At 47.3% G+C, this 27,874-nt stretch overlaps 5 protein-coding genes across 5 annotated transcripts; all 5 read left to right on the top strand.

Annotated features, from left to right (window-relative positions):
* Positions 1-5,862: 5,862 nt before the first annotated feature.
* Positions 5,863-6,790, top strand: FTJAE_5027 (uncharacterized protein; the record flags this gene model as incomplete). The annotated part of the gene is made up of 3 exons (XM_037351493.1): positions 5,863-6,235; positions 6,295-6,482; positions 6,527-6,790. The coding sequence occupies 3 exons, from the start codon at positions 5,863-5,865 to the stop codon at positions 6,788-6,790; spliced, it is 825 nt and encodes a 274-aa protein (XP_037207859.1).
* Positions 6,791-11,073: 4,283 nt separating this feature from the next.
* FTJAE_5026 (uncharacterized protein) lies at positions 11,074-11,721 on the top strand (the record flags this gene model as incomplete). The annotated part of the gene is made up of 1 exon (XM_037351492.1): positions 11,074-11,721. One exon carries the CDS (start codon positions 11,074-11,076, stop codon positions 11,719-11,721), a length of 648 nt encoding a protein of 215 aa, XP_037207858.1.
* A 223-nt stretch (positions 11,722-11,944) lies between these two features.
* On the top strand, positions 11,945-12,268 carry FTJAE_5025 (uncharacterized protein; the record flags this gene model as incomplete). The annotated part of the gene is made up of 1 exon (XM_037351491.1): positions 11,945-12,268. One exon carries the CDS (start codon positions 11,945-11,947, stop codon positions 12,266-12,268), a length of 324 nt encoding a protein of 107 aa, XP_037207857.1.
* A 12,007-nt stretch (positions 12,269-24,275) lies between these two features.
* On the top strand, positions 24,276-24,858 carry FTJAE_5024 (uncharacterized protein; the record flags this gene model as incomplete). The annotated part of the gene is made up of 2 exons (XM_037351490.1): positions 24,276-24,802; positions 24,855-24,858. 2 exons carry the CDS (start codon positions 24,276-24,278, stop codon positions 24,856-24,858), a joined length of 531 nt encoding a protein of 176 aa, XP_037207856.1.
* Positions 24,859-26,270: 1,412 nt separating this feature from the next.
* Positions 26,271-27,860, top strand: FTJAE_5023 (uncharacterized protein; the record flags this gene model as incomplete). The annotated part of the gene is made up of 2 exons (XM_037351489.1): positions 26,271-26,685; positions 26,752-27,860. The coding sequence occupies 2 exons, from the start codon at positions 26,271-26,273 to the stop codon at positions 27,858-27,860; spliced, it is 1,524 nt and encodes a 507-aa protein (XP_037207855.1).
* Positions 27,861-27,874: the final 14 nt, after the last annotated feature.

Genomic DNA, 27,874 nt, shown 5'->3' with positions numbered 1-27,874 from the left:
ATAGAATGGCCCTCATGGTATTAGCCCCTTCCGCCGGCTCCCATCCAAGCCTGGATCATTAAGATTCTAGAGGAGCCTCTCAGTAGAGGGGACCTCGGCGACTTATAGTCGTGAAGGGAATTGGACCTATAGATAAAGAGGGGAGCTAGTCCTCTTGCTTCAAGTGGGAGAAGAGGGATTGGGACGAGGGCTCCCGATGCTTCTTCGTTAGATCTCAATTGATGGCGGGCACGCCCACTCCATCTGGTCAGTCAACGTTGACTTATCCATCCCAAATCAAAAACCACTGGCTCTACAAGAATTATGTAGTTGATGAAGGAAGAGGCAATGCTCAGATCTGATAGAATTGTGAGAGATACTCTACTCCGGTGCTGCCCTCATACTTGGGGTCACTCAGCTTCAGGAGAACTGCTATAGACTCCAACAAGGCATAAATAGCATCCAGAGACTAACCTTACCTCAGTGATGTCTGTCTGCTAAAACGGTGAATTGAAGGTGATTAGATGCCGCAAAGTCCTGATTATGGTGTAGGCCAAATGGGGATCGGTCAGTCACATGATTTTGGCCAATTTGACAAATGCAGAGCAACCAAAAGATTTATGCTGAAGGTGAACCTCAGTGATATGGTTCGTGAGCAGCGAGAGTGTGATATGAATGTATCCTCTTCGGTTGATATGTAAAAAGTGAGAGGTAAACCTTGGACCAACTTCCCTTTCTCGACAGTTTGGCCTGGAGACGAAACCCTCGCCCTTTTTGACTCTGCCACCACCGTCTCGAAGGAGATCTCCAACATTTCCCGCCTCACCATCAACAGCCATAAGTCTATGCTTCTCCTTCAATACGAAAACACGATCTGGCCTCGATATCGCCTTTTAAACCTCCTATTTCTAGCAGTCACGACGCTTTGCATGTCTATCGACCAAAGACAGAGACGCTGAGATTGCGGCAGCCTCAATATCACCTCTTAGTATTGCCATTACTCCTTCCGGAGCATCAGCGAGTAGCAGCGTCTCACCTCAACTGACAATAATACCTAAAGAACGTTGAATTTGAGCTGTGGTTTCTCAAATCCCCCCAATTTCCATGTGCGCCTACCGAGGAGTTTGTTGACTTCTCGGACAAAAGGCGTCTGTTCAAGAAAGTCCTTAGTAGCTTATCGTAATAGAAGGATACATTTCATCTCTAGAATCGCTAACACTGCTATAAAGAGTTTTAATAGTCCCCTGCAAGATGTATTAATGGCTATCAGGTAGGGCGAGAAAAAGATAAGGATGGGAGCAGGAGTGCCAAGTTCGCTATCAATACTAACTAAGATCGTAGCTAGTCTGCATTACATTCACCACCGTGTTCCCCAAAGCTAAGGGCAGTGGCATCACCCAGAGCTCGGAGGAAGTTGCTGATTCCCAGTGGGGATTGAGAGGTCAATGGGCCGAGACTTATCGTCACTGCCCTTACGCGTAGGTGCTGAGACTATGGTTTGACAGGGATAGCATCAGCGGCACCTAGGAAGATGAAGGTAGTGTTGGTCATTAGATTACAGAAGTTCGCACTGGTACCTTTGGCGAGGAAGTGGTAGCACGAGCTGTGTTTGAGATCTGCCAGCACTTAGAGCCAATTCTCTACTGTTTCTGATGGGGTTATTGTTGTTGGCAAGGTAAATCAGTGCTGTGGCAAGATCGCTAGCTTTACACATATACTTAGAGCCCAGTAGCTACATCAGACGCACTGGAAGCTCCTGTTCAGAAGTTGCGTCTTCTTCGTCATCCTCGAGAGTGATATAGTGCATCTTTGAGCATATACCCAGGACTGTATAAGTCAAGCAGAGGGGTGCAATCAATGTCTCAACTGTCCTTGGAAACTAGATAACGGTGAGTAAGCAGAATGGCCTGTGTTTCGTCGTTGAGGATCTATCCAGTCGGTGTTGGCGGAAGTAAGAGGCATTGTTTTGGCAGTGATGTGGGCCATGTCACAGGAAACAAGTTCATATCACTCAATCTCCTGCTCTGTAGTGCGTGTTTTGTCTGGATATCGGTGTGCTTTATCGTACCTGTAATTTTCCTCTCGAGCTGTCGTGATATAGGCAAATGCGCGGCTCTGCGGGTGAGGCATTTACTTTAGGAGTATACTTCTCCTTTATGGTACTGATGTTGCCTATTGAGGTGGCTTTGTTAAAATCCCCACTCCAGCCCATTACAGACAGTTATGATGCTGGGTGCATTTGAGATTTGCCTGGACGTTGGGGCATTTACGTTTCTACCCACAATGCATCGCAACTTCAAGACCTGCTCCATGTGATAACGACTGGCGCTCCTCTAAACACAGCGCACTGAAGAGGGCTCTGAATGTTGACGATATATCTTAACTTCAGATGCCAATGCCATGTGAAACTAATTTTATGCTCTTATACACCAGGCTGGTAGTCAGTGAAGTGAAGTGCTTGCGCAGTAAATCTTCTAATTGAAGTAGAGAACGGGCGTGACCTTGGGCTTCCTTAACGGTGGCTGTCTGGTGCTTTTCTCTTGTCGATTCGTCGTTTTTGTATTTGTCTATATTTATATCCCACTGATTGATACTGCCACGCTGTGCTGAGCTTATGAAGATACCCAGGCAGTCGAGGTTGCGATTGAGCAGTGAGCTTCTGCTCAGCCTGATCAGCAACGGAATCCAACACTGTAGGAGACGCGTGGGGCGAAGTGTTTACGCTGTCACGGTACTTGACTGTAGAGGTTCCTGGTGCGTCTAATGCGCTATGCTGGCTTACTCCTGTCGTTGATGTTACCATGGCTAGCCTGGTATCGCCGAGCCTTTGGCAGTATTAAACAAGACTATGTGTGTCTTCTAATTTCACCACCAGTCAGGTAAACTGCCCAGCCTCTTGGTATTTCCCACTGCCCAGTCTCCTTCATCCAGATCCATTCTTTATTATCAGGGCCTTTGTAGTATACAGTACAGTTTCTCCATAGCATTATCCCGTCCTTATATACCTTTGGTCCTACTGGAATAGCATCATTCCACATCGAGTTATTAAGTTCCTGAATTAGATCAGGATCCTGAATTAGATCATCATTTCTCCTGATCTCACCACCAGTCAGATAAACTGCCCAGCCTCTTAGTATTTCCCACTGCCCAGTCTCCTTTATCCAGATCCATTCTTTATTATCAGGGCCTTTGTAGTATGCAGTACAGTTTCTCTATAGTATTATCCTGTCCTTGTATACCTTTGGTCCTACTGGAATAGCGTCATTCCACATCGAGTTATCAAGTTCCTGAATTAGATCAGGATCCTGAATTGGATTATCATTTCTCCTGATCTCACCACCAGTCAGATAAACTGCCTAGCCTCTTAGTATTTTCCACTGCCCAGTCTCCTTTATCCTAATCCAGTCTTTATTATCAGGGCCTTTATAGAATGCAGTACAGTTTTTCCATAGCATTATCCCGTCCTTATATACCTTTGGTCCTACTGGAGTAGCGCCATTCCACATCAAGTCAACAAGTTCCTGACTTGGATCTTCCTGACTTGGAGCACCATCCTATAAAGATTAGTACTATAGAGTCTAGAAGTACAAGAGCGCATAAAGTTACTTGCCATTTTCTCTTGCAAAAGGAAAACCTCTGGAACTCAGGGTCGCAGTGGTGAAGTTTAATAATCTCGCAGGTCCAAAGATCAAGATAACAAACAACCAAGTCAGCTTTTACGGTACATTGGTTAGGCGCTGAGCGATTGTGCTATTTGGTGCCCAACCGGTGAGGTCAGAAAATCCGCAAGGATCGTATTGGCAGTTCGGCCATGCGGGGTTGATCGGACTAACCTTATCACATGATAAATTATCTTTGCGCGTGTAGAACAAGGGAACAACCTATCAATAAGCTCGCGCAAGCAGTAAAGATCGCGCGCAGACGGGCTCAGCTCTAATGTCTTCGCGGGCGGTACATACATGTTATGCAAGCTTGTGCAGGTCGCAGCCAACATGCAACCAACACAATCATCGAGCTCTTCGAACCTATCGGTTTCTTGACCAGCAACGCCAGGGTAGCCTGGATCGCAAAGCACCGGGCCAAGTCTACCTCCCTACCTTCGATGAGTGGGGAAGTCTCAACAAGCTGAATTGTATACACGCCGCAAGCTTGGCTCACGCTGATACTGGCGACACCATTGATGTGCGCATTCAAGCCCCTAGCGCCACCGCGGGGTCAACCTCGAATTCGGCAACTTCTCAATCAGTACCAGTGCAGGGTCACCAGACTCTGCGGCATCTAAGCGAGAATTCCTCCTACTTGAGTTTGCTAGATGTTCAAGTTTGGTTCGAGTGGGCTCAGAGCAAGATACAGTGGATGGAAGACAACAAGGAACTATGAACATCAACAGTCACAATGCCAGCCACGACCTCGAACGGGCTGCGATTATGGCAGTTAGTACTGATAAATTCCGAACTTTTGTTCTGTGGGACGGCGCTCATTGATCTCACCCCGCCGAGACACTCCAGCTCACTGGTGTTCACCCATAGGATTGGGTCGGCGGTCTCTGTACTCTACATTGGAGCGACTATTTTACGTCGCCCACGGCTACGATGTTGCGATCGCTACCTCCGTTGCAGAACTTTCATTGCCGGCATGAATCTCAGCCATCTCGACTATCGCTCTAGTTGAGACTGCTGAGAAATCCGACGTGGAAGACAACAGCTGTCTGGAAAGCAACATTGAGAGACTTGCCATCCACCTATCGATAGAATTAAGGAAGAATACGAGATGACAGTGACTCTTTTGTCCCAGAGGGCGCCCTCTCCTTGGCATTTTCTCTTCCCTCGAAGATGTCAAGAACCGTGTGAAGCTCAGGACGGCTAAGCAATCAATAGCCTCAATCTCAATCCTCCTCTACAGGGCATACATCAAGAACACGGCTTTCCCAGTTATAGCAAGCAATATCGCGTATGCCTGTCACTTGACCTCGATCTTTTTGTACCGCGGAGCAGGCCAGTATGCAAAACATGGCTCAATCAGCTAACATGATGGAGATTTGGCTGAGGATGGCACATGAACAAGGAAACGGATACTTATCGATGTAGTTTAGTCTATCCACAAGTATTTTGAGTTGTAACAGCTCTAAAAGCTCATTACAGTCGAGAAACCGAGGTCTTGGTCACCCGTTACCCATCACCAAGAGAAGCCTGTCTCCATCATGTTCAACTTGACAGACAGTCAGGACGACGGTTGACTGATTTCTGCGGCCCTCCTTCTCGCCTGACACAGTGTAGCCCGCAAATCCCCAGTTATCAATCCCATAACCCTCATCCTATATGCTCCCTTGAAGACATAGCAGCTTTGCTCCATAAATCGAGAGGCACGGGGGTTTCCTGGAGCGATTCACGATCTCCAGCTCTGAAGAAAGCTCACAACCCCTGGTGCATGAGGATCCGAAGCAGTTTTGCTCAAAGCGAGGTTGATGGCGTCAATAGGAAGAGATTTGGAGCTATTGTTATCTGATCTTTGGTGCGGCAGCTGGGACCAGAAAGCCAGCATCTACTCATGAGCCCAGTAAGAGTCAAGAGGACAGGTAGCAGTACATATATCAGCGTCCTTTATACTTGCTAGAAGGCGGCGACAATATTGGTGAGACTTGGTCCCTATACAATGAAGGACGCAGTTGGCGGGTGTCTGATGGCGGAGATCGCTGCAATCGGAGCTGCATGCTCTGAAAGTGGCTGTAGCTGGCAGAGAGCTCTAAGTGACCAAATACTGATAAGATAACGCCCTAGCAACCTACCTCTCAACGCACCCCCACCATGGTTATTCAAGCCAAACCCAAACACAAGCTCGCCAGCATCGCAACGCATCGCTTTCCCACGCGCGTGCACTCCAACCATGGACGACACACATCCCGCTACCGCTGAAGAACTACCTCAAAGACTTCTTGAATTCAAGCGCAAGTGTACGCATGGCGACCCATCGCCGTTGACGAAATTCCACCCTAGTAAGGCTGACTACACCCGCCTGCACGACAAGCTCGAGGTTACCTTTCGACGCTTCGATTACAACCCTCGCCGCCAAGTCATCAGCTTTCATATGCCTTCTACCACCCACTACTTTTTTGTTTCAATGTTTAGAATGGCTATATGGGATGAAATTCGCGAGATCAGCTGCCAGGACCAACGAGCTCGCGTCTTCACTAAGAGCATCGCCAATGCCGGGTTCACTCGCCTTTCCCTGGTCGATGGGAGCGACAACCAGATGCGCAGTTCGAACATTGCAATTCTATATACCCGGGTGTAGTTGTCGAGGTTGCATTGACTCAAGACGCGAAGGAGTTCAGGCGTCTTGCCAAACGATACATCCATCATACCGATGGACAGATCAAAGTTGTTCTTGGCATTGATCTCAACGAAGACAAAGAGTCCACTATATCAGTGTGGAAGCCAACGTTCACCCCACTGCAAAACGGCGATGGAGTTGAAATGGATATTGAACAAGTTTTTCAGTCAGAGGTATATCTTTCAACCCCGTAAAAGGAACAAGCTGACCGATTAAGCCCTTTCGAGACGCCAACAAGAACCCTGTTGACGGCACCTTGACACTACGCCTTCACGACTTTGCGCCTGACCATCTATGTCAAGACTGCCCCAACACCCCCTTCTCAATCTCGTACCGCGACATGTCAGACATGGTGGCCAGCGCCGAAGAGCATAAACGGGGACTTGAACGAGAGGAGACGCCGGCGTTCCCAGGCCGCGTTGTTCACAAGCGACGCCTTTCAGACAGCTCAGGAGACCGTATCAAGGCGAAAAAACGTTGATCCCACGATTGGAAACAACCTTGACGGAGTGTTCTTGATACTAAAAGATGAAGAGACTTAGGTAATTTGTTATAAGCTTAGGATAACTTTCACTGAGTTTATTTTAAGGCCCTATACCAGAGTCTGATGTTATCTTGGTTCCCAAGCAACCTTAGCAAAAGTCAGCGGGTATTTCGCCCCGTATCCTTGACTGGATCTACCTGTTTTAGCTCTAGTCTTATAGTTTCACTACCTTTTTGGGATCAAGTCGGACTCGTAATTGGGTCAGTGTTGCAAAGCTAATCGCTAGGCGAGTGGAACCTTTCTGGAGACAAGAATGTCAACCGTTCTTGGCATACAGGGTAGCAGGGCAGTTTTATTTAGGTGACTGGCATCCTAATGTATAGTTCAGCACCGACCGCATGATCAAAAAGAAAAGCCCCTGCTCTATGATGTAAAGTTCCGTTTCATCGGACTCTCTATCGCGATAAATGCTGTATTCGAGCCTTGGAGCTTGACGATCTTTGGGCAGAAACCCTCGCCCTTGTGACAAGTTCTGCCATATGATGTCGCTTTCGCCGTAATCGCCAGGAGTCTCAACCGGAGCAAATGATCAAGATGGCCAAGGTTGATGCCGCAAACGAACCTGCAGCAACGTAGGTTACTAGCAATCGTAACAATTCTTGCTATGAGCGAAACGCCTGCCTAAATACATCCAGAAACTGTTTGCATATATCTTATCGTGATGCATGAGGCGAAGGACTGGTGCTGGTGACCAGTGGCTGCAGTGCCGGCGTGCACCAATTCTTAGCAACTTCTTTACTAGAGGCGCTCTCAGATTATTGGATATTTACTTCACTATAAGCTAGAAAGCCAGAAACGTGCAACAGCACCGGTATCGATGTCATGTGTCGCGTAAGGTCAGTGTTGGAATGTGGAAGCGAACACAATTCACTCACCCAGAGAAGACACCACATTCTAATAGCATCGGGCAAGCATCTCACAACCCTATGATACTGATAAAAGTGTGAAACAGTCCAAGATGCCAAGTATACTACCTGGCCGATATTTCACAACCTCGGGGTAAAAGCAGCGGTGAGGGTGCCCGGTTCTCAATGGAGGTTTGAGGCCTGCGAGTAGATGTCGCCGTGAATGCAGGTAGATAGCTCGTTGCTGTAGTGAGGAAGGTTCACGAAAGGGGCTGTCTGGTGGCTCTGAAAGGACTTGGCTCGAAGGCTGAAGAATCAGATCAATCAGACACCAAAAAGCAGCTAACACTTACATAGAGCATTCTCCAGTAGCGATAAGAAAACTTCATAGATCTAGTAGCGCACCGCTTTCTGTCCATCTCGATCGTCGCCAGAGTAGTACATTTCCAAGCACACCATCATAAGAAACCCCAGGTCGACAACTCTTCCGGAACTTGTCGGCGTCAGCATCTGCTGACCTAGCTTTTCTCTCCAGAGAAGCAGCAGCCATGAACTAACAAAACGGTCAGATCCATCTGATCAGAGGACAGTGCAAAGCCAGACACCGACTGAGACTTGAAATTCGTTGAATCGATACCCGGACACCGAACCTAAGGCAGATTATAGTATGAGCATCAAGCCAGCCAGCTACTCAGGGCAAGGCGAAGACGGCCTGAGTGCCAGTGACAAGACTGTCATCAGAAGCTATCCCAATGTGGGAATGATAAATACAGCTTAGCATGAGGCCTGATCGAGATCGACACCTGTGCTATGGAATGGGATTGAAGAGATAAGACAACGCCTTGAAGAAAACCGACAACAGCTTCAACGATACAGAAACACATTGAAAAACTGGTAGATGCCGGCAATGCACTACTTACTAAGAACCCCGAGGTCTAAGAGGTCATCACCGCTGCCAAGTAGAAGGTCGATGGTAGTGCAACGGCCAAAGGTGAGGATCAAAGAAAGGGCGCTGAAGTTGAAGGCCATCCCATGAAGAGTTTAAGCCATGCTCAGCCTGACACAAGAGCCGCACCAACATGCGAGACGCAGTTATGGTCAGGCGATTGATGAAGTAAGTGGTAGGCGGAACGAGATCATCATAGACAAAGATAAAGGTATCCTGCTGGATCAGGAGGCTCTCTGACCGAGCCGGCTGGTGCAAAGAGTCTGTCGCGACCGAGAAAAAGAAAGAATAAAGGTTCATGGCTCAACGTACTAGCTGGGCAAATAGAATGCTGCGAGAAAACGGGCCAGAAGTGCATCCCGATTATGAAGATGCGCCCACTGTCAGGCTTGTTGATCTGGGCGTCAGCGGTAGTCGATCAGTGAGCAGGATGGAGGATATGTACAAGGAAGTGACCACAGCAAGGGGAAGACGAGTCAAAACATGGGAATGAAGAGTGGGCCTCGAGTTTGAGATGGCAAAATGCGTATTTGATTGCTAGCTATCTTATAATATTACCTCGCAGTCTTTGGGGAGGAGACCTTTTGTTTCGTATAAGCGATGTCGCTGCCGTGAGCACAAGGGGACTACTCTTTGTACGCGGAAGAGTCCTTATCCATCAAGAACCAAGGTCTGATAGACTGAAGTAACACTGAGTTGTTGGGTGGCGATGTGCTGGTCGGCGGTCAAGCGTCACGTTGGGGGACACTGAGATGTTGGAGAGCTTTCAAAGGATGACTCGTCGTAGTGTTGGCAGGGATGGTCCATGGTGATGAACCTGTGTGAGAGGACGTGAGGGCGGTTGTGCAAAACTCTTTTACGCGATCTCTTGACTTGTGGCTGATGACCAAAGACTTGTGTCGCGATCCTGATGTAGCCAATCCCAGATATGGGTAAAGACGCTAGCTTGAGAAATGAAGAGTTCTCAGCTCTTCGTCGTAGTGGCAGTGTTGATGAGTAGGCAAAGAAACCTTGAGCTGTTTGCTTGCAGCTTCTGTATCGGGAATCCCGGCTCGTGGTGTCGAGTACGGGTGGCGACCCTCGATACGATGAGCTTGAGTTATCTGAGAATACACGCCGACGGAAATGTTCCTTTTATTCAATTTGTATAGATAAAAAGGATAGTGGAAAATAGGATCGAGAGTTGTTGGGACAAATGAATAGAGCAGTCGGGTGACTAAAAGGTTGTGGCCAGTGTTGTACATAGGTAGGGGACACCGCGTGGTTCTCAACATGTTGGCTTGTCGTGGAGCTTGGAGGTCGTTCTGTTTGGGGAGGCGGTTGACAACTCTTTGCCATGGGAGGCTGGTGGACTTTGCATTGGGGATCGGAGTATGTTGGGGGTTGACGGTGTAAGAGAATTGCGAGGAGTCAGGGAACTTGGACGAGGAGTGGCCCTGCGGATAAGGTGCCTCACGGATCATCTACTGAAGACACTAGCACTGAGAACTGATGGTAATCGGGCGTCTTACGAACCAACTAGGTGCTGCTTCAGCTCGAAGGACAAGCCAGCATAAGCAACGGAGACAAGCGCTGGCATTGGAGAGCGGCAAACATTAAGGCGCGGTGCCGTCTTGCGAACCACCGCTCCAAGCCGTCGCTGGATCTTGGTTCGTGGGTTATCGGCCGGCTCGATTGTCTTCAATAGTGATGCCAAGTTCGGTAGGAGGCGATAAGGATGTTCTTGCCGCGGGTGAAAGAGCTGGTATCCGGAGAGGAGGTCGCGGGTGCATGCAAGCGTGCAGTAATGAACCTGTGACAAAGTCAGCCAGAGAGAAGAGCGTCGACGCACCTATTCAACACAACACACCCAGCGCAGGGGACCAAAAGAGCAAACCAGATACTGCACCAACCGGCAACCTGTTTGACTCCCGAACCAAAGCCGGCAAGATCAAGCGTCCAGGCCCTCGAATCAGAGCCGACGAGCACTGAACCAGGTCCCGTCTACAGCGCCCCGGTTGTTCCAAGAAAGGAGGCATCGCGCTCGTTTGATGGGGTACAAGTCGGAATTTTATAACGGCCTGTAGTGGTGGTTCACCGGGTCTTTGGACTTGTGCTGTGTGCTTTGCTTGTGAAGGGGAAGAAGGAGGGAGAGTTGGAGATGGAGATGGTGGGGGAGAGAGAAGAGGGACGCGAATGGAGGGACGCGTTGCGGGGTAGTAAGAAGCGCGTGGTCATGTGACTGACACGAGACTGTTTGCCAGTGGCAGATTGGCGATGCCCCACGTTGCCAAATTTAGAATAGCAGAACAAGCACAAGCAGTTGGGTGTAATTGGTTGCCTACCAGGTTGGAATCATTCAATGAATGAGTGACTTGCTCACGTTTAACTAAATAAAATTTTACATTCGCTCTCATTTCTCTCAAAACAACAGCCTTGAAGCAATAGATATGGCAGAAATAAATCCTCAAATTTCTACAGCTGCCGTCATCAGCTGGCAAAGTCGCGATACCCTAAAGTACTTGGCCGAACCTGATCCGAAGAACAACACCCTGACATTCAAGACACGAGTGGACAAGACCTCCTCTCTCTTCGAAATCAGTGTGCCTCTCTATCTCAAGCTCACAGAGAAGAGAACACCGAAAGTCTCAGTCATTTTATGCATTCCACTCTCAACAATCGAGACATTTTCATACCAAATGCTCCCCATAGTCCCTCAGCCTGTGAGAGCAAAATTCAGCCCTCAGGTCCTTGGCCTCGATTTTAAACTCAATGAGAATATTACTGTCCTCATTCCTCTTTACGCTAAAGAACAGCCGGCCCAAGGCAAGACGCAATCAGGTTTTGTTCTCGATAATATTCGTGAAATATCACAGATGAAATCGTTCTCTGTTTACATCGACCATAGTGCTTTGTTCGAGGCCCAACTACATGAAATTCGCAATGCAATGAACGGAGGTCACTACCGGTTCACACGCAAAAGACAGCTTGACCTGCAGAGTCTTTATCAAGGTGAAGGCGCCAAGATTGCCCATCTTCTTCCCCAGCCAGAACAGGCGCCCCCGCGCCCAGTTCGAAGAGCTGCCCGCTTACGATGAGGTACCACTGAACACAGCAGCACAAAAGAGAAAAAGACCTCGACGAGAGCCCAATGACCATGACAGCGAGACAGGCCTGTTGGAGGCTGAGGCTCTCAAAACCCTGCATGAAAGGATGGCTGCCTTTGAGCTACGGCAGACTTCATAGGAGGAGAAGCTGGGCTAGGAGAGTCAAAAGAGGCGAGAGTTAAAGGAGAGGGTAGCTACGTTAGAGAAAGAAAAGATGCGACTGGAGAAAGCGCTTCGGGACCAACAACAAGCAGGCCAGGCGTTGGAAAAGAGAAACGCAACTGCGAAAGGGGAGATCGAAGATCTACAGAAGAGAATTAAAACAGCAGAAAAGGAGATTGAAGACCTCCAAAAGCAGAACGACAAGATCAACTTTGAAGGCTATGACGGAAGACTTTGGGATGTAGAACAGGGGCTAGATGAGGTCGGTGAACAGTACAAAGACCTCAAAGATAATGTGGTCACTCAAGAGAATTTGAAAGATTTCGGAGAGGACATTAAACAAGATATTGGGAAAAGAATATTGGGCGATGATTGATGTTAGGAACTGCAGTTGGGTATATTAAACTGGTCCTTGGGTAGTATTTTTAGTAAAGTAGGGACTCGTTCATGAATAGCGGCCGTCAAAGGAGCTATAGTGGCCACAACATGTTGCCGAGCATCCTCTAGCGTGCTACCTAACACTGACCGAGTTGCTCTTCCGGTAAAGAACACTGCTCATGCAATTAATGCCCCCTAATTCCAGTGATGAAAAAACAGCCAATTCTTTAACAAGCTCGCATTTGCACCAAAGATAAGGGCGTGCGTTCCTTGACTTTTCGCCTTTTCCAAAGTTATATATTTGAATTACATCAATCCCAGTCTCCTTGCTGGTTCTTTTGTTCTTTCCTTGCGTAGAGACATGATATCTAATAAGGGACTCTTCTAGAGTACGTTACCTTAAGGTAGTTATGCTTCTCCAGTCTGTAAAAGTTTGGCGCAGAGAACACTGAACAGCCCAGGCTTCTAAGTGGGGCAGCGTCTGTTGACAGCCAATAAGTGACGGCAGCGATCACATTCACACTGGCAATGACAGTGCCAGTGGCAGAACCTGAGGTAGCACAAGATGTGCCTAGTCACTTACTTTCGTTTTCCTCTCTCTCTTCTCTTCCTCTATTCAACACAACGCCAGAAGATTTGGGATAGATCACACTGCAACCGGTATAAAATTCCGAAACCTACCCCTCTAGACGAGCGCGTCGTCCGCCTCCTCTTGAGGAAGGATCGGGGAGTGCAGAAGGGAGTCCCTCACTTCCTCGCCGAATTGCTGAGAGGAGCAGGGCTTTTCAGTCGCCTGTTGTGTGACCGGATCTGTTCTGTGCTTTCAGCTCTTTGTTGGCTCGAGTTTGGGCGTTCAGTGTATGCTGATTTACTGGGTGCCTGAACATTCTCCGCGTCAACAAAGACTGACCTCTTTGACAATTGATAATTTCACCACGGCAAGTCGATCCCCTCCCCCATACTATGCTGACGCTTTATTCTGGAAACATGGCATCTTCGCAGCTATCCGAGCTCGAGGCGAGACCGTCACTCTTGCATAAGATCAGGAGAACGAGATCCCCGTTACTCTTGTTTAGCAATCAGAGAACGAACTTATGTATTGAACTGAGCCACTCTCCGCATCTGCCGAAATGGAATTTGGGCTTGTTTTTGAGCTTAATGATCAAAACCAGCGCGGATAAATTGCCTTTAAGTTCCCTCTCTACCTTGAAGGCATGACATATCTATCGCGCATTCGTCTTGGACTCAATATCTGCCATCTCTCTGCATTCTACTTCTTACATGACCCCAGAGTCTCAGAAAAAGCCCACCGCATGTTGCAGGGTCCCACCACCGGGCTTAGCTTTCAACTCAAACGAAACACAAGTCAAGCACTCGGCCGAGTACACAGGCTTGGCCAGCAAAGGCCGGTGAGAGCAGTATATTACATCGCGCAAACACATGGTTCTGTGGATGAGGTTAGTTTCTCATCAAGCGTACAGTGAAAAGCTATCACGCGTGACTAACATAGTGGCCCAGTATATTTAGTTAGTTCTTCGCAGACAGGAGCAAAAGATACAACTTTCCTCCATGTCGGTCGATGCTACGGACAACCGTAAGATCCCTGAGGAAATGTCGACAGTCCTATTATTTTGGATTAGCTCAGTCCGTGTCGGATCGTTCTACGTTGTTATGAAGTATCGCTTTTTGTAGAATTCTGCTTCTCAAGGTCTATTGCACTGTAACACGACCTTATTCGAATGAAAATGAAAATTCAAGTTACTTCATAATAGGACGCCTATTTGCCCGAGCCAAATGAAGATGCAGAAGGCCAGAAGTCAATCTGAAGTAACCCCCCCTTGTGTTCATTACTAGATCTTCCCATTCAAAGCCAAAATAAACCTCTGGTTCCTGGACGGGATGACGTGAGTCGATACCAAGCCTGCAGACATCCGGCAGAAGACACCGGCTCTCACAATGCTTTAGAATAACACCCAGTATCCTACTCTTCTTTTTCGCTATACTACTATGTGCCGTGAAGTGATGTAAAAATTCAGGTAATAAATATTCTGTGACCTTATCTGGTTCATCCAAATAAACAACGTGGGCTAAACAAAATGTCAGAACCGACACGGAGTTCTTTTTTAAAGCGCATGTCATCCCGGCTTCAACGAGTTTCAAAGCAACGAAAAGCCATGCGGGTCGATTCAACCTATCAGCAACTTCGGGGTCGTCATCTTTGAAGTACGCAAATACGCCTTAAGTGTTCACATAACCGAATCCAGTAAAAAGGCGCAGATCAGCAGCATGAGAATTGACTAACAAGCCAAGTATAGCGGAATGGACTAATGCGAAGGCGCGGTTGTTTGGGGAAACTTTCCAGCATCTCCATCTAAGATACTGTGATCGCTGATAAGTTGTAGGGGTATCCAGGGACTTGAGTTGCTTTTCATCTGGCCAGGTTGCCTCTCGGTTCACGCCAGCGCCCCGTTCCAGTAAGAACTTGGTAGAATAGAAGTTCTGAGCATCAATAGCGACCGCCAACGCTTTGTTGAGACCTAAGTTTGGTACAGAGATCGTCGAAGCCTCATTGAAGAGGACGTCAAGCCTATCGCGTGATGCTTTAGCACAACCTAAGAATATCAAGAGCCGTAGGTTATTTGGGAACCTAGGTTCGTTCTTCGCTACCTGGAGTAACGATTTAGTAATCTTGACCTGGTTGTCTCTGACTGTGTCCTGAAGGATGACAAAGATGCCGCCTTTCGGGAGAGTTGAGAAAATTGAGCTGGGGATATCACTGCCAATCGTGATCTGCTCGTGTATGGCCTTGGTGTGCCGTGATAACTTTTGGCCGGACGAGAAACCCAGATCTGCAAATAAGCAACAATTTTCTGGGCATTTGAGTGGCTTTCGATACAAGCTGAGGTGTTGCTCGCGATCAATCAAACTACTAACGCCACGTATGTAAGATTTGCAAGTCACATAGTCACATTGGGAGGTAAGGTCCCCGTATAGCTGCGTCAATTTCTCGCAGACACAATCTTTTGTGTGGTTCTGGTCCGGACAATGCATTAGATCAAGTTATCGTCGGAATTTCATCAGAGAACCACACACCACGATTGGATCATCTTGGGATATATGGTAAACTGTGGCGCTGTAGTATAGTAAACTCAAGAGCCTTACTTTCATGGCTGGCTTGAGAAGAGCGCAACTTGGTGATGAAACTGTGCGACAGCATTAACCGTTGCTGAAGTTCAGCCTTCGCTGCAAGTTCGACAAATTGTGGCTCCAGGGGCAGAGCACTGTTGTCCTCAATATCATCTCGTAGTCAAGTTCGAGAGAGATGAGTCAAATACACTTTCAAGATATTTGACTTATCTTTCTCGAGCTCTTGGCTATGCAACCTCAAGGAACAAGAGATTACATGATCCAACCAGGAAGTAGCGGCGTACCGTGGATATCAGGTCTAGGCTACCACCGCGCTTTGACACGTCTGCCGGATCTATAGCAATGGGTCTAGTGAACCTTATCGATCTACAAATCACGGAGGTCTCAAGTATCGCAACTAGGTGTAAGGAACCTGATACATAAGGATTGTGCCCAATTCGCGCCAGCGCTTGGCGAGACCGTTTCAAGCAATATCGCTTACGGGGAACAAGAATGGGCGCTAAATTGTGGCCACAGACGTTCAATGCGGCGTTCTAGGTTTAAAGCGACGAATCAATGTGCATGCCTCATTTATAATCCTTGGACTTATCTTAAAGCTAGCCTCTTCTCTTTGCAATAGAACTAGAGGCTTTAAGCCACTTGAGGTCTGGGCTCCTGGATGTCAGATCATCTGTTCTCGTCAACCAAGCTACGGCTAGATAAGATTCTACCGGTAGATAAGGCTGGGGGAGTGGGGAGGTGGCAAAGCAAGCTTAGACATAAAAGTGCTAAGAGCATCCTGGTTGCCATGAACTTTGGACACTATTTTGCCGTAATAAGAAAAACTAAAAAGAGAAGAAGAAAAAAAAAGTAATACTTTTAATATTATTGAAGTATATCTTTCTAATTTGGATTGAGCACCGAGCAAGGCGGGGTAGTGAGACACTTAGGATTAAGGAAGGTGACAAGGCGTCAGCCATGATCTGACCTGACCAGACGCCAAGAGTGAAGCTAAGCCTGTACTTGATCAAACACTTAATTAATTAGTTTTTTTACTCTTAGTTTATGAATCATAATTATTTACCTTTATAGTTTCTAGCTATCTCCTTTCTAAATGCAACGCGTAATATTGTATACATTTTATTTAGATTTAGTTAAACCCAATCTCTACCTGTATTAGAGCTTTTCCTTAAACGGGCGGATGAGCTTATGATCACATATCACACACAGATTTGCCAAAAGCCCATCCATAAGCCGCTTTGACCCAAAATTTCTCTGCATGAAGGACAAAGTGCTAGAGTAAGTGATAAAAGTCTGCTCGGCCCAGCTTCTCCTGCAAGTAATATATCAATTGCCCTAAACGCTACACATTTACTGCTTCCAACATCATCCTTCAGGTTTATGGCTTTAGATTTTACCTTTTCTGACGATTATGGTTATCCCTAGCAGTGAATCCGCCGAAAAGGCCCAAGAAAATAACGGTCCAGTTATGATTGCAGTAACTGCCGTCATGATGGTTTTAGCAATCCTACTAGTTGGCCTACGGCTATGGTCTCGTTGGTCTATTAAAGCACTGGGAAAGGATCTGAGTTAGATGATGTGACACCTTCATTGAAGATATATCGGAGAAGACCTGTCCCTGCAAAGGTCTTTCATATCAAGTCAGACCTTGCTAGAATGTCATCCGCTAGCTTTGTAGACGCAGGCTCGTACTCGGCCGATTTCGACAACAGAATGAAAGAACGAGCGAGGCACTGCAACCGATCCGGTGTCTCAACTGTGCCTTGTTCGGGCCACGGTGCTGAACCAAATTGGGATGATGTTTTTCGGGGACATGGAGATGGCTGAACATGCACAGATGAATATGTCGCACGTCGCTCTTATCTGTAAGAGAGCAAGTGATCCTTCGAAGTATGAAGCGGCTAGTGGTCCTGCAGCCCGTCTGCTCCACGGATTAGAGGATTGGGAGGCATGGACTCATGAAGAAAGCTCTAGGCGCCTTGCTTACCTCTCTTCGGTTCGTCCAAAACTGTGCTGGAGATTCATCATTCACCGGCCAACCACTTCACTCCGAGTCTATATTATTGTGGTTGACATCTTCAAAAGCTCCTTGACTGCCAATTTGCCTTATGTTTCGACCTATCGCCAACTCTCACTATCGATTTCTTGCAGATGCCGATGCCGTCTAGCCAGGCTCTGTGGATGGCGGAATCGCCAGACTCTTGGCTGTCGGCTATTGCCATAAGCCCTGGTAAGCACAGCGCATTGCAGCCGCATTGTGCTTGGTACTTATCTTTAGTAGATCCCTCTGTTACGTATAATTTGCGACAGGCGCTAGACGAGCTTTACAGATCCAGAGAGGTTCCAGGCTATTACACCGAGCTTACGAGGCTTCTTCTGACAATCGGTGTGTATTTTGACGAACGGTGGGGGGGCTAGACGCCGGGGTTTGCCCCAGCGTGTTACGTATAGACGAAGATCAAATAACAGGCACGGAGACGCTTAGGTGGTTAACCCTCGAACACAATCACCTCCTTAGCTACAGCCCTAACTCTTTTATAAACACCCCCTAAGAATCCTGCGTCCTATTGTCTAAGACATGGACTCAGGCGGCGCGGGCCTAGGCCCTTAGCAGCTTAAAAAGTGGCTTGAGAGCTGAAAACCAGTGCGTTCAGCTTCGCCATTTAGAAAATGGTCTAGACTCTTTGCACTATATAGTTACGTAAAGCTTGATAATGACGACTCCCTTTTCTATCAATTCTCCACAGAATAGGCTTCAATGGTTTAGTTTACACGACAATAGGAACCGTTCATTGTTCACCCTGGACTGCAAAAGGAGACTTCTTAGGGCATTGTGGTTAACAAGCTCATTTGCTTCCTGCCATCATTAATCTTTATGCATTTCGATCAGCATTATCCTCAGCCCAGACATAGACCCTGGCGACACCAAAACGAGAGCCCAAGGTGCCTTGATAGCATAATTATCTCCTGATGAACGGTGGATGAACTGGTTCTCTACACCTACCAGCGCGCCATATAACCATCCCAGACTTGAAATTTAGTACAGGTATTTATTTGAATATTGGTTGGCAGGGGAGCTGCAGCTCCACAGCTCACAAGGAATGGATAAAAGCGCCACCTGTAAGCGTTACTTGGATGTCTTATATCTCACACTGTAGGATTAAATCTGCGGTAAGGTTCGGGTTTCAAAAGAGGCTTCAGCCTCCAGGCCACAAAGGTAAAGGACACCAATAAACACATACAGACAAACTACTCGTCGCCCACACGTGGGATTAAATCAAGACCATGTGATGCTTGAATTTTATCTATAAATTCAGAGGCCCGGCGCACCCAACTCAGAGCCTTCAAACTCGTGTCATGATTCCTATCAAGTCTCAACAATTACGACTCACCCTTGACTTTGATTAACATATATTATGATTTCCCTATTCCTTCTACTATGCCTTCTCGCCCGTAGCTGGGCCTCCCCTTATCCCCTTGGTCCCCTGTCAATATTTAACGACAAGTCGATCAAAACCGTTAATCAGCCCGAAGCTGGACTGCTTAATCTCACCCTTCACGCCAGGGACACTGTTGAGAAGAGAGCCTTGAACCTAGGCTACTTACTCTGCGACGTCACCTTCAATGGCCGCAATAACGCAAACTGGCAACCGTTCCAAGTCAGCGGCGAGTTATTGCTCGTTCAGGGAGCCCCTTCATTAGGAAGCACGAGAGGTGCCAACCCATATGATGTAGTTATCGCAATCGGTGACCCTTTAATAAATCCGGTAGCCGGAAGCATCAGCTATGTCACCAATTCATATCTAAATCCCTTCATCAGCGGTCGTCAGAATCCGACAGGTCTTGTCTTTGCAAGAGTCTCTGCCACATCCAACGCGGTAACAGTTAGTGTTGATCCATCTGTTGCTCCTGCAAACCAGGTTTCTGTTTTTAATGCACGGAGTGGGTTGACTGCAAATATATATACCCCGGCTACTGGAGGCTTCAATCTGGTGTTTGGGAGAACTGGCGCGATTTCGGGTAAGATTGTCGTTGCTGGAAGGGGACTGTCTGGAGGCCCAGTACCATATCAGGCAATCATTAGTGGAAAAGCTAAGCAGAAAGGAACTTTCTGGCTTTAGATAGCTTGGCTATTTTGTAATGGCAATCGATAGGGGGGCATGACTTTTTGTAACACTTGATTCGTCAATTTAGTTTTTGTTATTGTCGGCAGAATTCCGTCAGAGCTTCCTAAGTACCTCATGTTACATATACCTCTCCCACATTGTCACACGAGTGCACCACAACTGTTACAGATTTGTTGCAGGTTCAGCAGGTCTTGTATTGTAGCCTCTCCTCGTCAAATATAATGAGGGCAAAGAAGACAAGGGAACAGGAATGGATCAATCAATAATCTGTTCTTCATTCTGAAATCATCATTCATCTTAACTTACTGCCCTCGTATCCGACACCTCGGGCTTAGCTCGTCCTTGATCCTACCTTGGTAACCAATGCGACGCCATCAAGCTTTCTCTCCATCAGGAAGCTATCCACTCCTGTGTCTCTCAACACTCGATGGTTATAACCTTCACCACGTCCCCATCTGAGACTCCTTCCAGCTCAGAGAACAATCCGAGATGGTGAACTCGCAGTCCTAGTCCTAGCTATCAATTGCACGCCCGAAAACGACGACGGCAGAGCCGAAAATCCAGGTTCAGCCCGCCATGACTTGCCAACAGACCTCGCTCAGCGCGCAGCATTGGAACAAGTATCAGCCAATATTACGAAGTCGGCGCCGAAGATATACTCGAAAATCTCTTCGCATCTTATCCACAGACCTTTTCAACCGCTCCGCAGCCCCATGGATCGCAAGGGCTTCATGAGACACCACGGGAGCTCCGTTTCGATTACGAGATACACCTTTCGAATGACTTTCTAACCCAAGGAAGACGGTAGCAGCGAGTCAAAATCCCTATAACAGTGCCAGAAACCGACCCACTACCTTCCTCCTCTCCGCCTCAATCAGCATGGGAGCAATCGTCACCCACAATGGCTGAGTTTCAATCTGCCCTGAAGCTAGTACGAGAAGTGATTGGGACGGATCAAAAGCTTACCCTCGAGCTCGGTCGGTCATACGAGCGAGTACGCCAATGGCGAGAGAAATGGGGTTACTCGCTACTCAGTTCAGATGCGCTTGAATCGCCTCCTCCCTACTCACCACACCGAAAGTCGCCCACCCAGCACTTAAGTCTGTTTATTCTTTCTGCAAAGACGCCGGGGCTATACCATTGAGATATAACATACTGTCTTCTCCAGCTGCTTCTATGACTGCTAGATTCTGGTTTTCTGGAAGTAGTCTAAACTATCGTTTGTCAGTATAAACTGATTGTTTATACCCCATGATAGTACTACTGGTCGTGTCGTTTCGAGTCGGCGTCGTCCTCTTCAGGACCTGGGTACCGCGATATGTTATTGGTGGAATTGGCTAGAGTGCGTTTACCCAAAGAAGAAGATTCCGAGATACTGACAGTTTTTAGCTTTTTTCTAGGACCCAGATGCAAATTTCCAACACATAAAGTTGTTGAAAGAAACCGCCAAGCAAATCGCAGTATGCTATCATCCCGACTTTCATGGCAGCTCTCCCTCAAAACTCGCTGTGACATGCGGTATGAACCACTAGCCTTGAGATTACTATCTAAGCATTCTCGCCTTGGCTGTCCTGTACGCCTCCAATCAACCATTGCTTGCTTTTCATGTAGCTGGTAACTCCCTATTTTGTCCATTGTACTACCCCGCTGGTTTGGCTTCCACTCCGCGATACAGGCGTGATTCACATGGCAGGTGAATTAGTGGATAAATATTGCCAGAGACATCCTCAGCAATCTTGGAATTGGTTGTCCCTCAACTTCGTTGTTGTATTATCTTAGCGGTATATACTTGATGTTTATATCGGGGTGTGCAGCCCAGACTTGCTTTGGTAACGTTATCGTCACCACTGTTCATGACAAGAGAATCTTGTGATGAGTGAGGCAGGTTTACGATGGAGACAAGCCAATACTCCGAGAGGCTTGTCCGTTGGAAATCCGATTCGCCCTCCCGCTCCAGATGTCAATCATATCTGTTTCAGGTTCAAAGCGCCAGCCAGCTACGATTATATGCTTGAATGTCACCTAAATCACCATGCTCAACCCAATTTGATAGGTTTCTTCTTCTAAACTTGTCCCTTTGGTCTGCGGTTATTGTGTGGCAGGTGACTGGACTATATCCCTGACAAGGGTTTTCCCCTGAGCGGTGAGAATCTTAAGGATATCCCACCGGAATGGCACAGCAGTCTATACTGTTGGACCCAATGCAAAGGTACTCACTCACAGTGAGCTTGAATTGAGGAAAATCAAATCACTTGCAGCAACAGACATTTCAAGAGGTCTAAAGAATCCTTTACATTGATTTGGTATCTACCACTGATAGTATTCCATCAACTAACGTCTATTGCAACAGTCTGACAGCAACCCAAAACAGACCCTCTCTATACAAACAGAATGTTGCCCTCTCGTGCTTCATCCGCAGGCGGGCCCCTGACATGTATTCTCTCCCGTAGTCTCAACAGTTATACGCCTTCAAGGAGGACAGACTGCTGTTTTGGTGTTAAGACGATTGACAGCCTGATTTCCTTTTTTCTTTTTTTCGTTTCTTGTTCCTCCTTGCTCTACTTTCCCTTCTTTCTCCCTCTGGCGGATATCCCGGTTCATGGCTGGGGATTTCAATCTCTCACTTTCCATGCCACTCCACCGAGCTGGTAGCTGCTAGCCAGCGACAGCTACTCGAGTCTGGGTTCCCCAGGAAAGACTATTGGAACATATCAATAATTAGTAAAAAGAGATTCTTGCAGACAGGTTCAGACCTTTGCGTCAATAGATTCGTCGGGCGTTAGTCAGTGTAACTGTATATAATCCACGACGCTGATACATTTTGAATGGCTGGGGAACGTCATTTTCGTGCTGGCGGCCAGGTTTGGCTCTACTCCGCTTCCGCTTCTTGGTCACTTGTTGATGTGTGAGTTCGGGAACGGGTTGGAAGATCTCCAGCTCTCGGTAGGAAGTCAACATATTGACTGTATCTTGTGTCAGGCAATAGCTCCTGTGCAGTCTTTCGTACTTACCGGACTGTTATTGCCATTCCTCCCTACTAAAGACTTGTGGCCACTGGGCCTCAACGTAGGTGTGCATGTTTGTGGCCGCTGTCGTTTCGTGAGAATGGCGGCGATGAGAAGAAGAGAAAAGAGAGACTCTGGTGAACTTTCTTCACATCAAGGCTTATAGGTTGTCAAGGAATCTGCACTAAAACCTCGCTTCTTGAAGTCCTACTTAACTGTTACAGAGACTAACAAAGAGATCACAGAAATAAACCCTGTTGTCTATCAAATGCAGGCTAGATTGGAAGGCGGCTTGCAGGCTTGTTGCCGCTAGTCGCTGTGAATATTGCTTCTTTGTTCTGCGCCAAGACGTTGAAGATACTTCATCCCGGTGAATTGAGGAAGGGGATTCCAGCCTTTCCCTCCAGTTGCTTGTTTCCAATGCTGTATCTTCGTTCACAACATCTAGCTTGAACTAACAGGCCTGGCTATGCCCAGATCCTGCTTCCATTCTCACGCCAGCCCCGTAGCGGCTCATGGACTATCTAGTACATAGCTCGCTTGTGTCTCTGCTTCTGGTGCCTTTCAGAACCACAGGTCGCTCTGACATCTCGAATGTGATACATCGTCTCTTCTGCGGCCATCGGACTTCGCCGACATCTACCCTACTGCACCAAACTAATTTAGAACCCCAGACCAGGTTGTATGAGAGAAAACTCTTTGTTCACTGGTTGTTCTAGCGAAATACAATCGCTTCAGCTCTAGAAAAAGCTTTTTGGCTTTTGTGAAGAACCACAGATGATCGATAACGAATTCTAGAAGCCGCCTTGTTGGCTTGAACTGAACGTGGCGGTCAGATTAAGCTTCGGGCTGACCAATCAGAGAGTGCAGAGCTTCTGAAAGAGTCAAAGCGCAACGTTTTCAACATTGTCAGTTTTACTGCAGAAGTTGGTTCTAAACGAACATGGCGAGATAGTAGCGCATTCAACTGAAGCTGATATCGATTACTGAGATTACACCAATTACAATGAGACGGAGAGCACCATCTGCCCTGTCAACGCCCGTCACCGTCAGGGACAAAGCACAGGAAAGGGACCACTAGGTCAAGCTAGACGGAGGTATCTGCCTCAGCTGGGATAGAAGCCTGTCAGCATCAGGGCGTCATCATTGCGGTCGACATGGCTTGGAGCGTTTATATGCATAGGTCTTATTGAATTCACACGACATGTAGAAGAAAGGCGGCCTGATATGCTGGTTGATGGTTTCCACCCTTTTGGACCCATTTTCTCAGATTAATGTAGACGGCTTTCACGTAAAGTAAGTCCGACCGCGCGGAGGGGATAATCAAGGAAAGGGAATTTTATAAGTTTTATTTTTTTAGATACACTATAAATTGGCATTATTAAGGTAAGCGATACTAGCATCTTATAAAGAAAACAACATACCTAATATTAAGTAAAACTAGATACAATATCTGTTCAATTGAACGAGCCGAATCTTGTTCTCTTCATACTGCACTTGTGCTGCACCTGGTGGATTCATTACATGCTGTTGACGTCTTGCATGAAAGGAAGTCAACCAAAGGCACGCTAAAGAAACTCTCGTCTTTATACCATATGTCACGCCTACAACTGATTGCACAGCAGATAACATTCACCTTTGACATGCTAAGTATAGAAGAGTCTTTTCTCTTCTTTCATTTCCCAACTCACAACTTTCTCCAACATCGACTTCTCCCATCGCGACCATGGGCTCCCTTTACCGACCCTCTACTAAGACCAAGGCTCAAGAGGCCGCAGCTGCCCTATCTCCTGAACGAAGAAAGTCTGAAGATGAGCGCCAACTTATACTTCTACGCACTATTATGCAGCAGACCATTTGGAAGCTTGACCCGAAGTCTGACTTGGCAATCCACCTCCAAGAAACGATGGATGAAATAAGACGTCATAACCTGGCCACGTTGTTTCCTGCAAGCTCTTGCGATACTTACCAAGAGATGAATGTTGATGGAACTAGCAGCACTGCGATCGGGGACAGCAACGTGGAAGAACCTGTTGCTTGTATTGAGGCCCCGAAGAAGACCTCACACAAGACAGTCACAGACGACAACTATGAGAATGAAGAGCTCGTTCGTCCTGAGGTTCCCGAAAAAGGGGCTGCCGCCAATGAGAACCAAGCTGCAACACGGAAGCGAGCGATGGACGACGATGAAACAACTATACCTCTTGCGAAGAGAGTCAGGACCTGGATAGGTGGTGTTTTCGCTTCCAGAACGTAAGTGGGCTCCCGCGCTTCATGTTACAGCTAGTTGTTAATTGATTAACAGTTAGCAATTGTATCTCAACGGAAAATGGTAAACACAGACCAGGGATTGGTGTTTGGAGTCTTAACCTGGCAAAGGGTTTGGACTGTTAGTTTAGTTTTACGCCGAGTATTAGATGAATGTATGGTTCACGTCTATTACGAGCCCTTCATACTGAACTCTAATAGATGAGGCTCCTCATGCGATATATTCCTTTTGAACTTTCTCCAACTCCCTCTCCTTCATGCCCGGTATCTCCAGAGTGCGCATGATCTAGCTGCGTTGGTGTACTTAGAAACTACCGGCGGTTGCATGTGCGTTGATGGCGAACAGGCGGAATCGGTCGTCCTTCATGATATGTATAAAGTTCTCTCTAATGAGGTAACTTTCGTATGTCACAGATGTACGTGTGATGCAATTGAGAATGGCCCCTTTAATTGTGGGGGACTACAAAAGGATCGACATCTCGGTCGAGTTGAAGCGCTATTCGTACTGCAACACTTTTTAAAGAATGGAAGCTGCAGAGAGGTTCTAAACTGTAGAATGACTTACCGTGAGAATCATTTGCCAAGTGAACATAGGTCTTTGTTAGAGTCATGCAGGGTTGCTCACATGAACCCCACTAGTCTTAACGATATCTGCGTTGTTTAAATTACTGAAGTTTAGTGCATACTGCTGAAGTGCAGTTTAAACTAGAACGGTGAATGCATGATTGGGTTAGCCCGCCAGGCTCTGGAAAAATACGGATCGAATCAAAAGGCTGGCCCCTGAATAAAGTGCTATAAGATTCCATAAGTAACAGGAGGTGACAACATCTTGGAAAGCATGCATGCAGCGTGAGTATCCCTTAGATAACGAGGGAGCACCAGCAAAGTATTTTTATGGGGCTTGCCCCAGTATTAATTGGCTGTTAATCTTTACGCCACAAGGTATAAGCCTTAAGGAGGCACAGCAGTAGAAATTAAAGTCACGATCTACAGCTTGCAGTATTAGAGATACCTAGATCTAGGTGTAATTAACACCTGAATAGAAGTGTCTTTGATATTAGTACCCTGATTGGCTATACCCCACAGAAGTACTTTACTGGTGCTCTCTCGTTATTTAAGGGATAGTGTAAATACAGTCTTTTTACTGTAAGGGCACTGTGTCAATACTTCAAGATAGCCATGTCCTGCACAGAGATTAAGGTATTTATTGCGGTTATTAGAGGAAGTCATTATAGCGATTAGTATAATTCTTTTTTCTTTTATTACATGGATTTGCAGGTATCGGTTTGGCTCGCTCGACTGTCTAGCTTGGTGGTTGGTGGGCGGTTGCTGACTCATGCTGTCGCTCGGCCAACACGCAGAGCCACGATCGCCATTATTTTCATTTCCACTTCCCATCCAACATCAACACTCAGTAACCATACAACCCTGCACTATCGAACGCAACGAAACCATGTCCAACGCGACCGTCACGCCTTCAATGCGTGCTGTTGCTTGGAATGTCCACTTTACTATCGGCCAAGATGAGGACCCCGGCGCCTTTGCCGGAATCTACCAAGTTCCGGGGAGCGATTTGGTGACCTTTCGCAACGTTTGCGACGAGCTACGGCTTTGCTTCGAATGCCCATATGACACTTCGGATAACGAGAACGAGGAACCCTGGACTAGCATTGCCTTTTCATTGAACCAAGACTCCCCGAGTTCATTAGATCCCGACTTGTCTTTCGTTACAGAGGCAAAATTGGACCGAGGTGTACCAAGTCTAGCACCTTTGCGACCTAAAGAACAAAACGTCTTAACCTATCATATATACTATCATAAGAACTGCACTCTACCTCCTGGTTCACAACTCGAGTCTCACATCCAAGGTTAGCTATACAGTGCATCCATGCTCTCTCTCTCTCGCCACTTAATTTTACTAACTTTCTACCCAGCGCAATGCGCCAGACATCTCTCGAGTCCTAGTCGTCGTCATGACCAACGATACCTGCCGCCGAATAAAACACCTTCCGATCCCAAACTCGCAGTCATGCCCCTGCGGAAAAAGCTCAAAGCTCGCTCCGTGTCTCCGAGCAAGCGATCAGCATCGGGGTCTACTTCACCCACGAAAGAAGTCGATGACGAGTTCGAGAATGTAGTTGCACCTGCGAGCATGAAAATCGACCTTGATGAGGCTAGAAAAGTCACCAACGAATTCAGATCCTCGTGCCTCAATAGAGCAACGTCATGTGCTGTGTCGGGTGAAGGAGAGTCATGGTGTCCAGGTCCTCCCATCGGTCCCGGCATTCAGGCTTGCCATATCATCCCCCAGCACCATTACCATGTATATCCCGTCGCCGGCGGCGATGCAGACGACGATGTGCCTCTTGAATCGAGTCTTCGCAGGCTGAAAGAAGCATGGCAAAGCACATGGAGCCCCAGGAACGGCATCCTCCTTATGAAGCACCTTCATGATTTTTTCGACGCACGACTCTTCTCTATCCATCCTCGCACACTCCGTATCCGAGTTTTTGTGCCATATAATGCTCTGACGAGATTCAACGGCCAAAGAGCTTCAGTACCTAATACCATTGATCGAAAGGCCCTACGCCACCACTACGAAATGTCATGCATTGAAAATATGGCCGCTGAACGACCGATCCTCGATGTAATCTCGCCTACTGCAAGTAGGATGACTTCAGGCATGGCGACGCCGCTTACCACGAAAACCGACTTGCCTGCAACACCGACCTCGGAAGACCTAAGCAATGGAAGGGCAGGCGACCCGACTAAGAGATCAAGACCGAACTATCCCGATCAGAACCAACAAAGAGAGGGTTCGACGACCGGTGACTTGCTACATACACTTCATTTAGTGGATTTGGTGGATGGGCGAGGGCAGAAACGGAGGGGCTCGCATGATGACAGCACTTGTTCGCTGGATGAGTGGCCAGAGCAGTATGCGGCGGATCATTTCATTACGTCCAATAATAGTAGGGAGTTTCTGAAGGACGTGGACTGGGAACTACGGAAGGTCAAGAAGAGACGCCAACTCATGAATTAAAATGTGGATCTTGA

Source organism: Fusarium tjaetaba (genome assembly GCF_013396195.1).
Source record: "Fusarium tjaetaba strain NRRL 66243 chromosome Unknown NRRL66243_c0000094, whole genome shotgun sequence".
NCBI lineage: Eukaryota > Fungi > Ascomycota > Sordariomycetes > Hypocreales > Nectriaceae > Fusarium > Fusarium tjaetaba.
The sequence above is the reverse complement of the archived record's forward strand: the minus strand, read 5'-3'. Positions and strand labels throughout refer to the sequence as shown.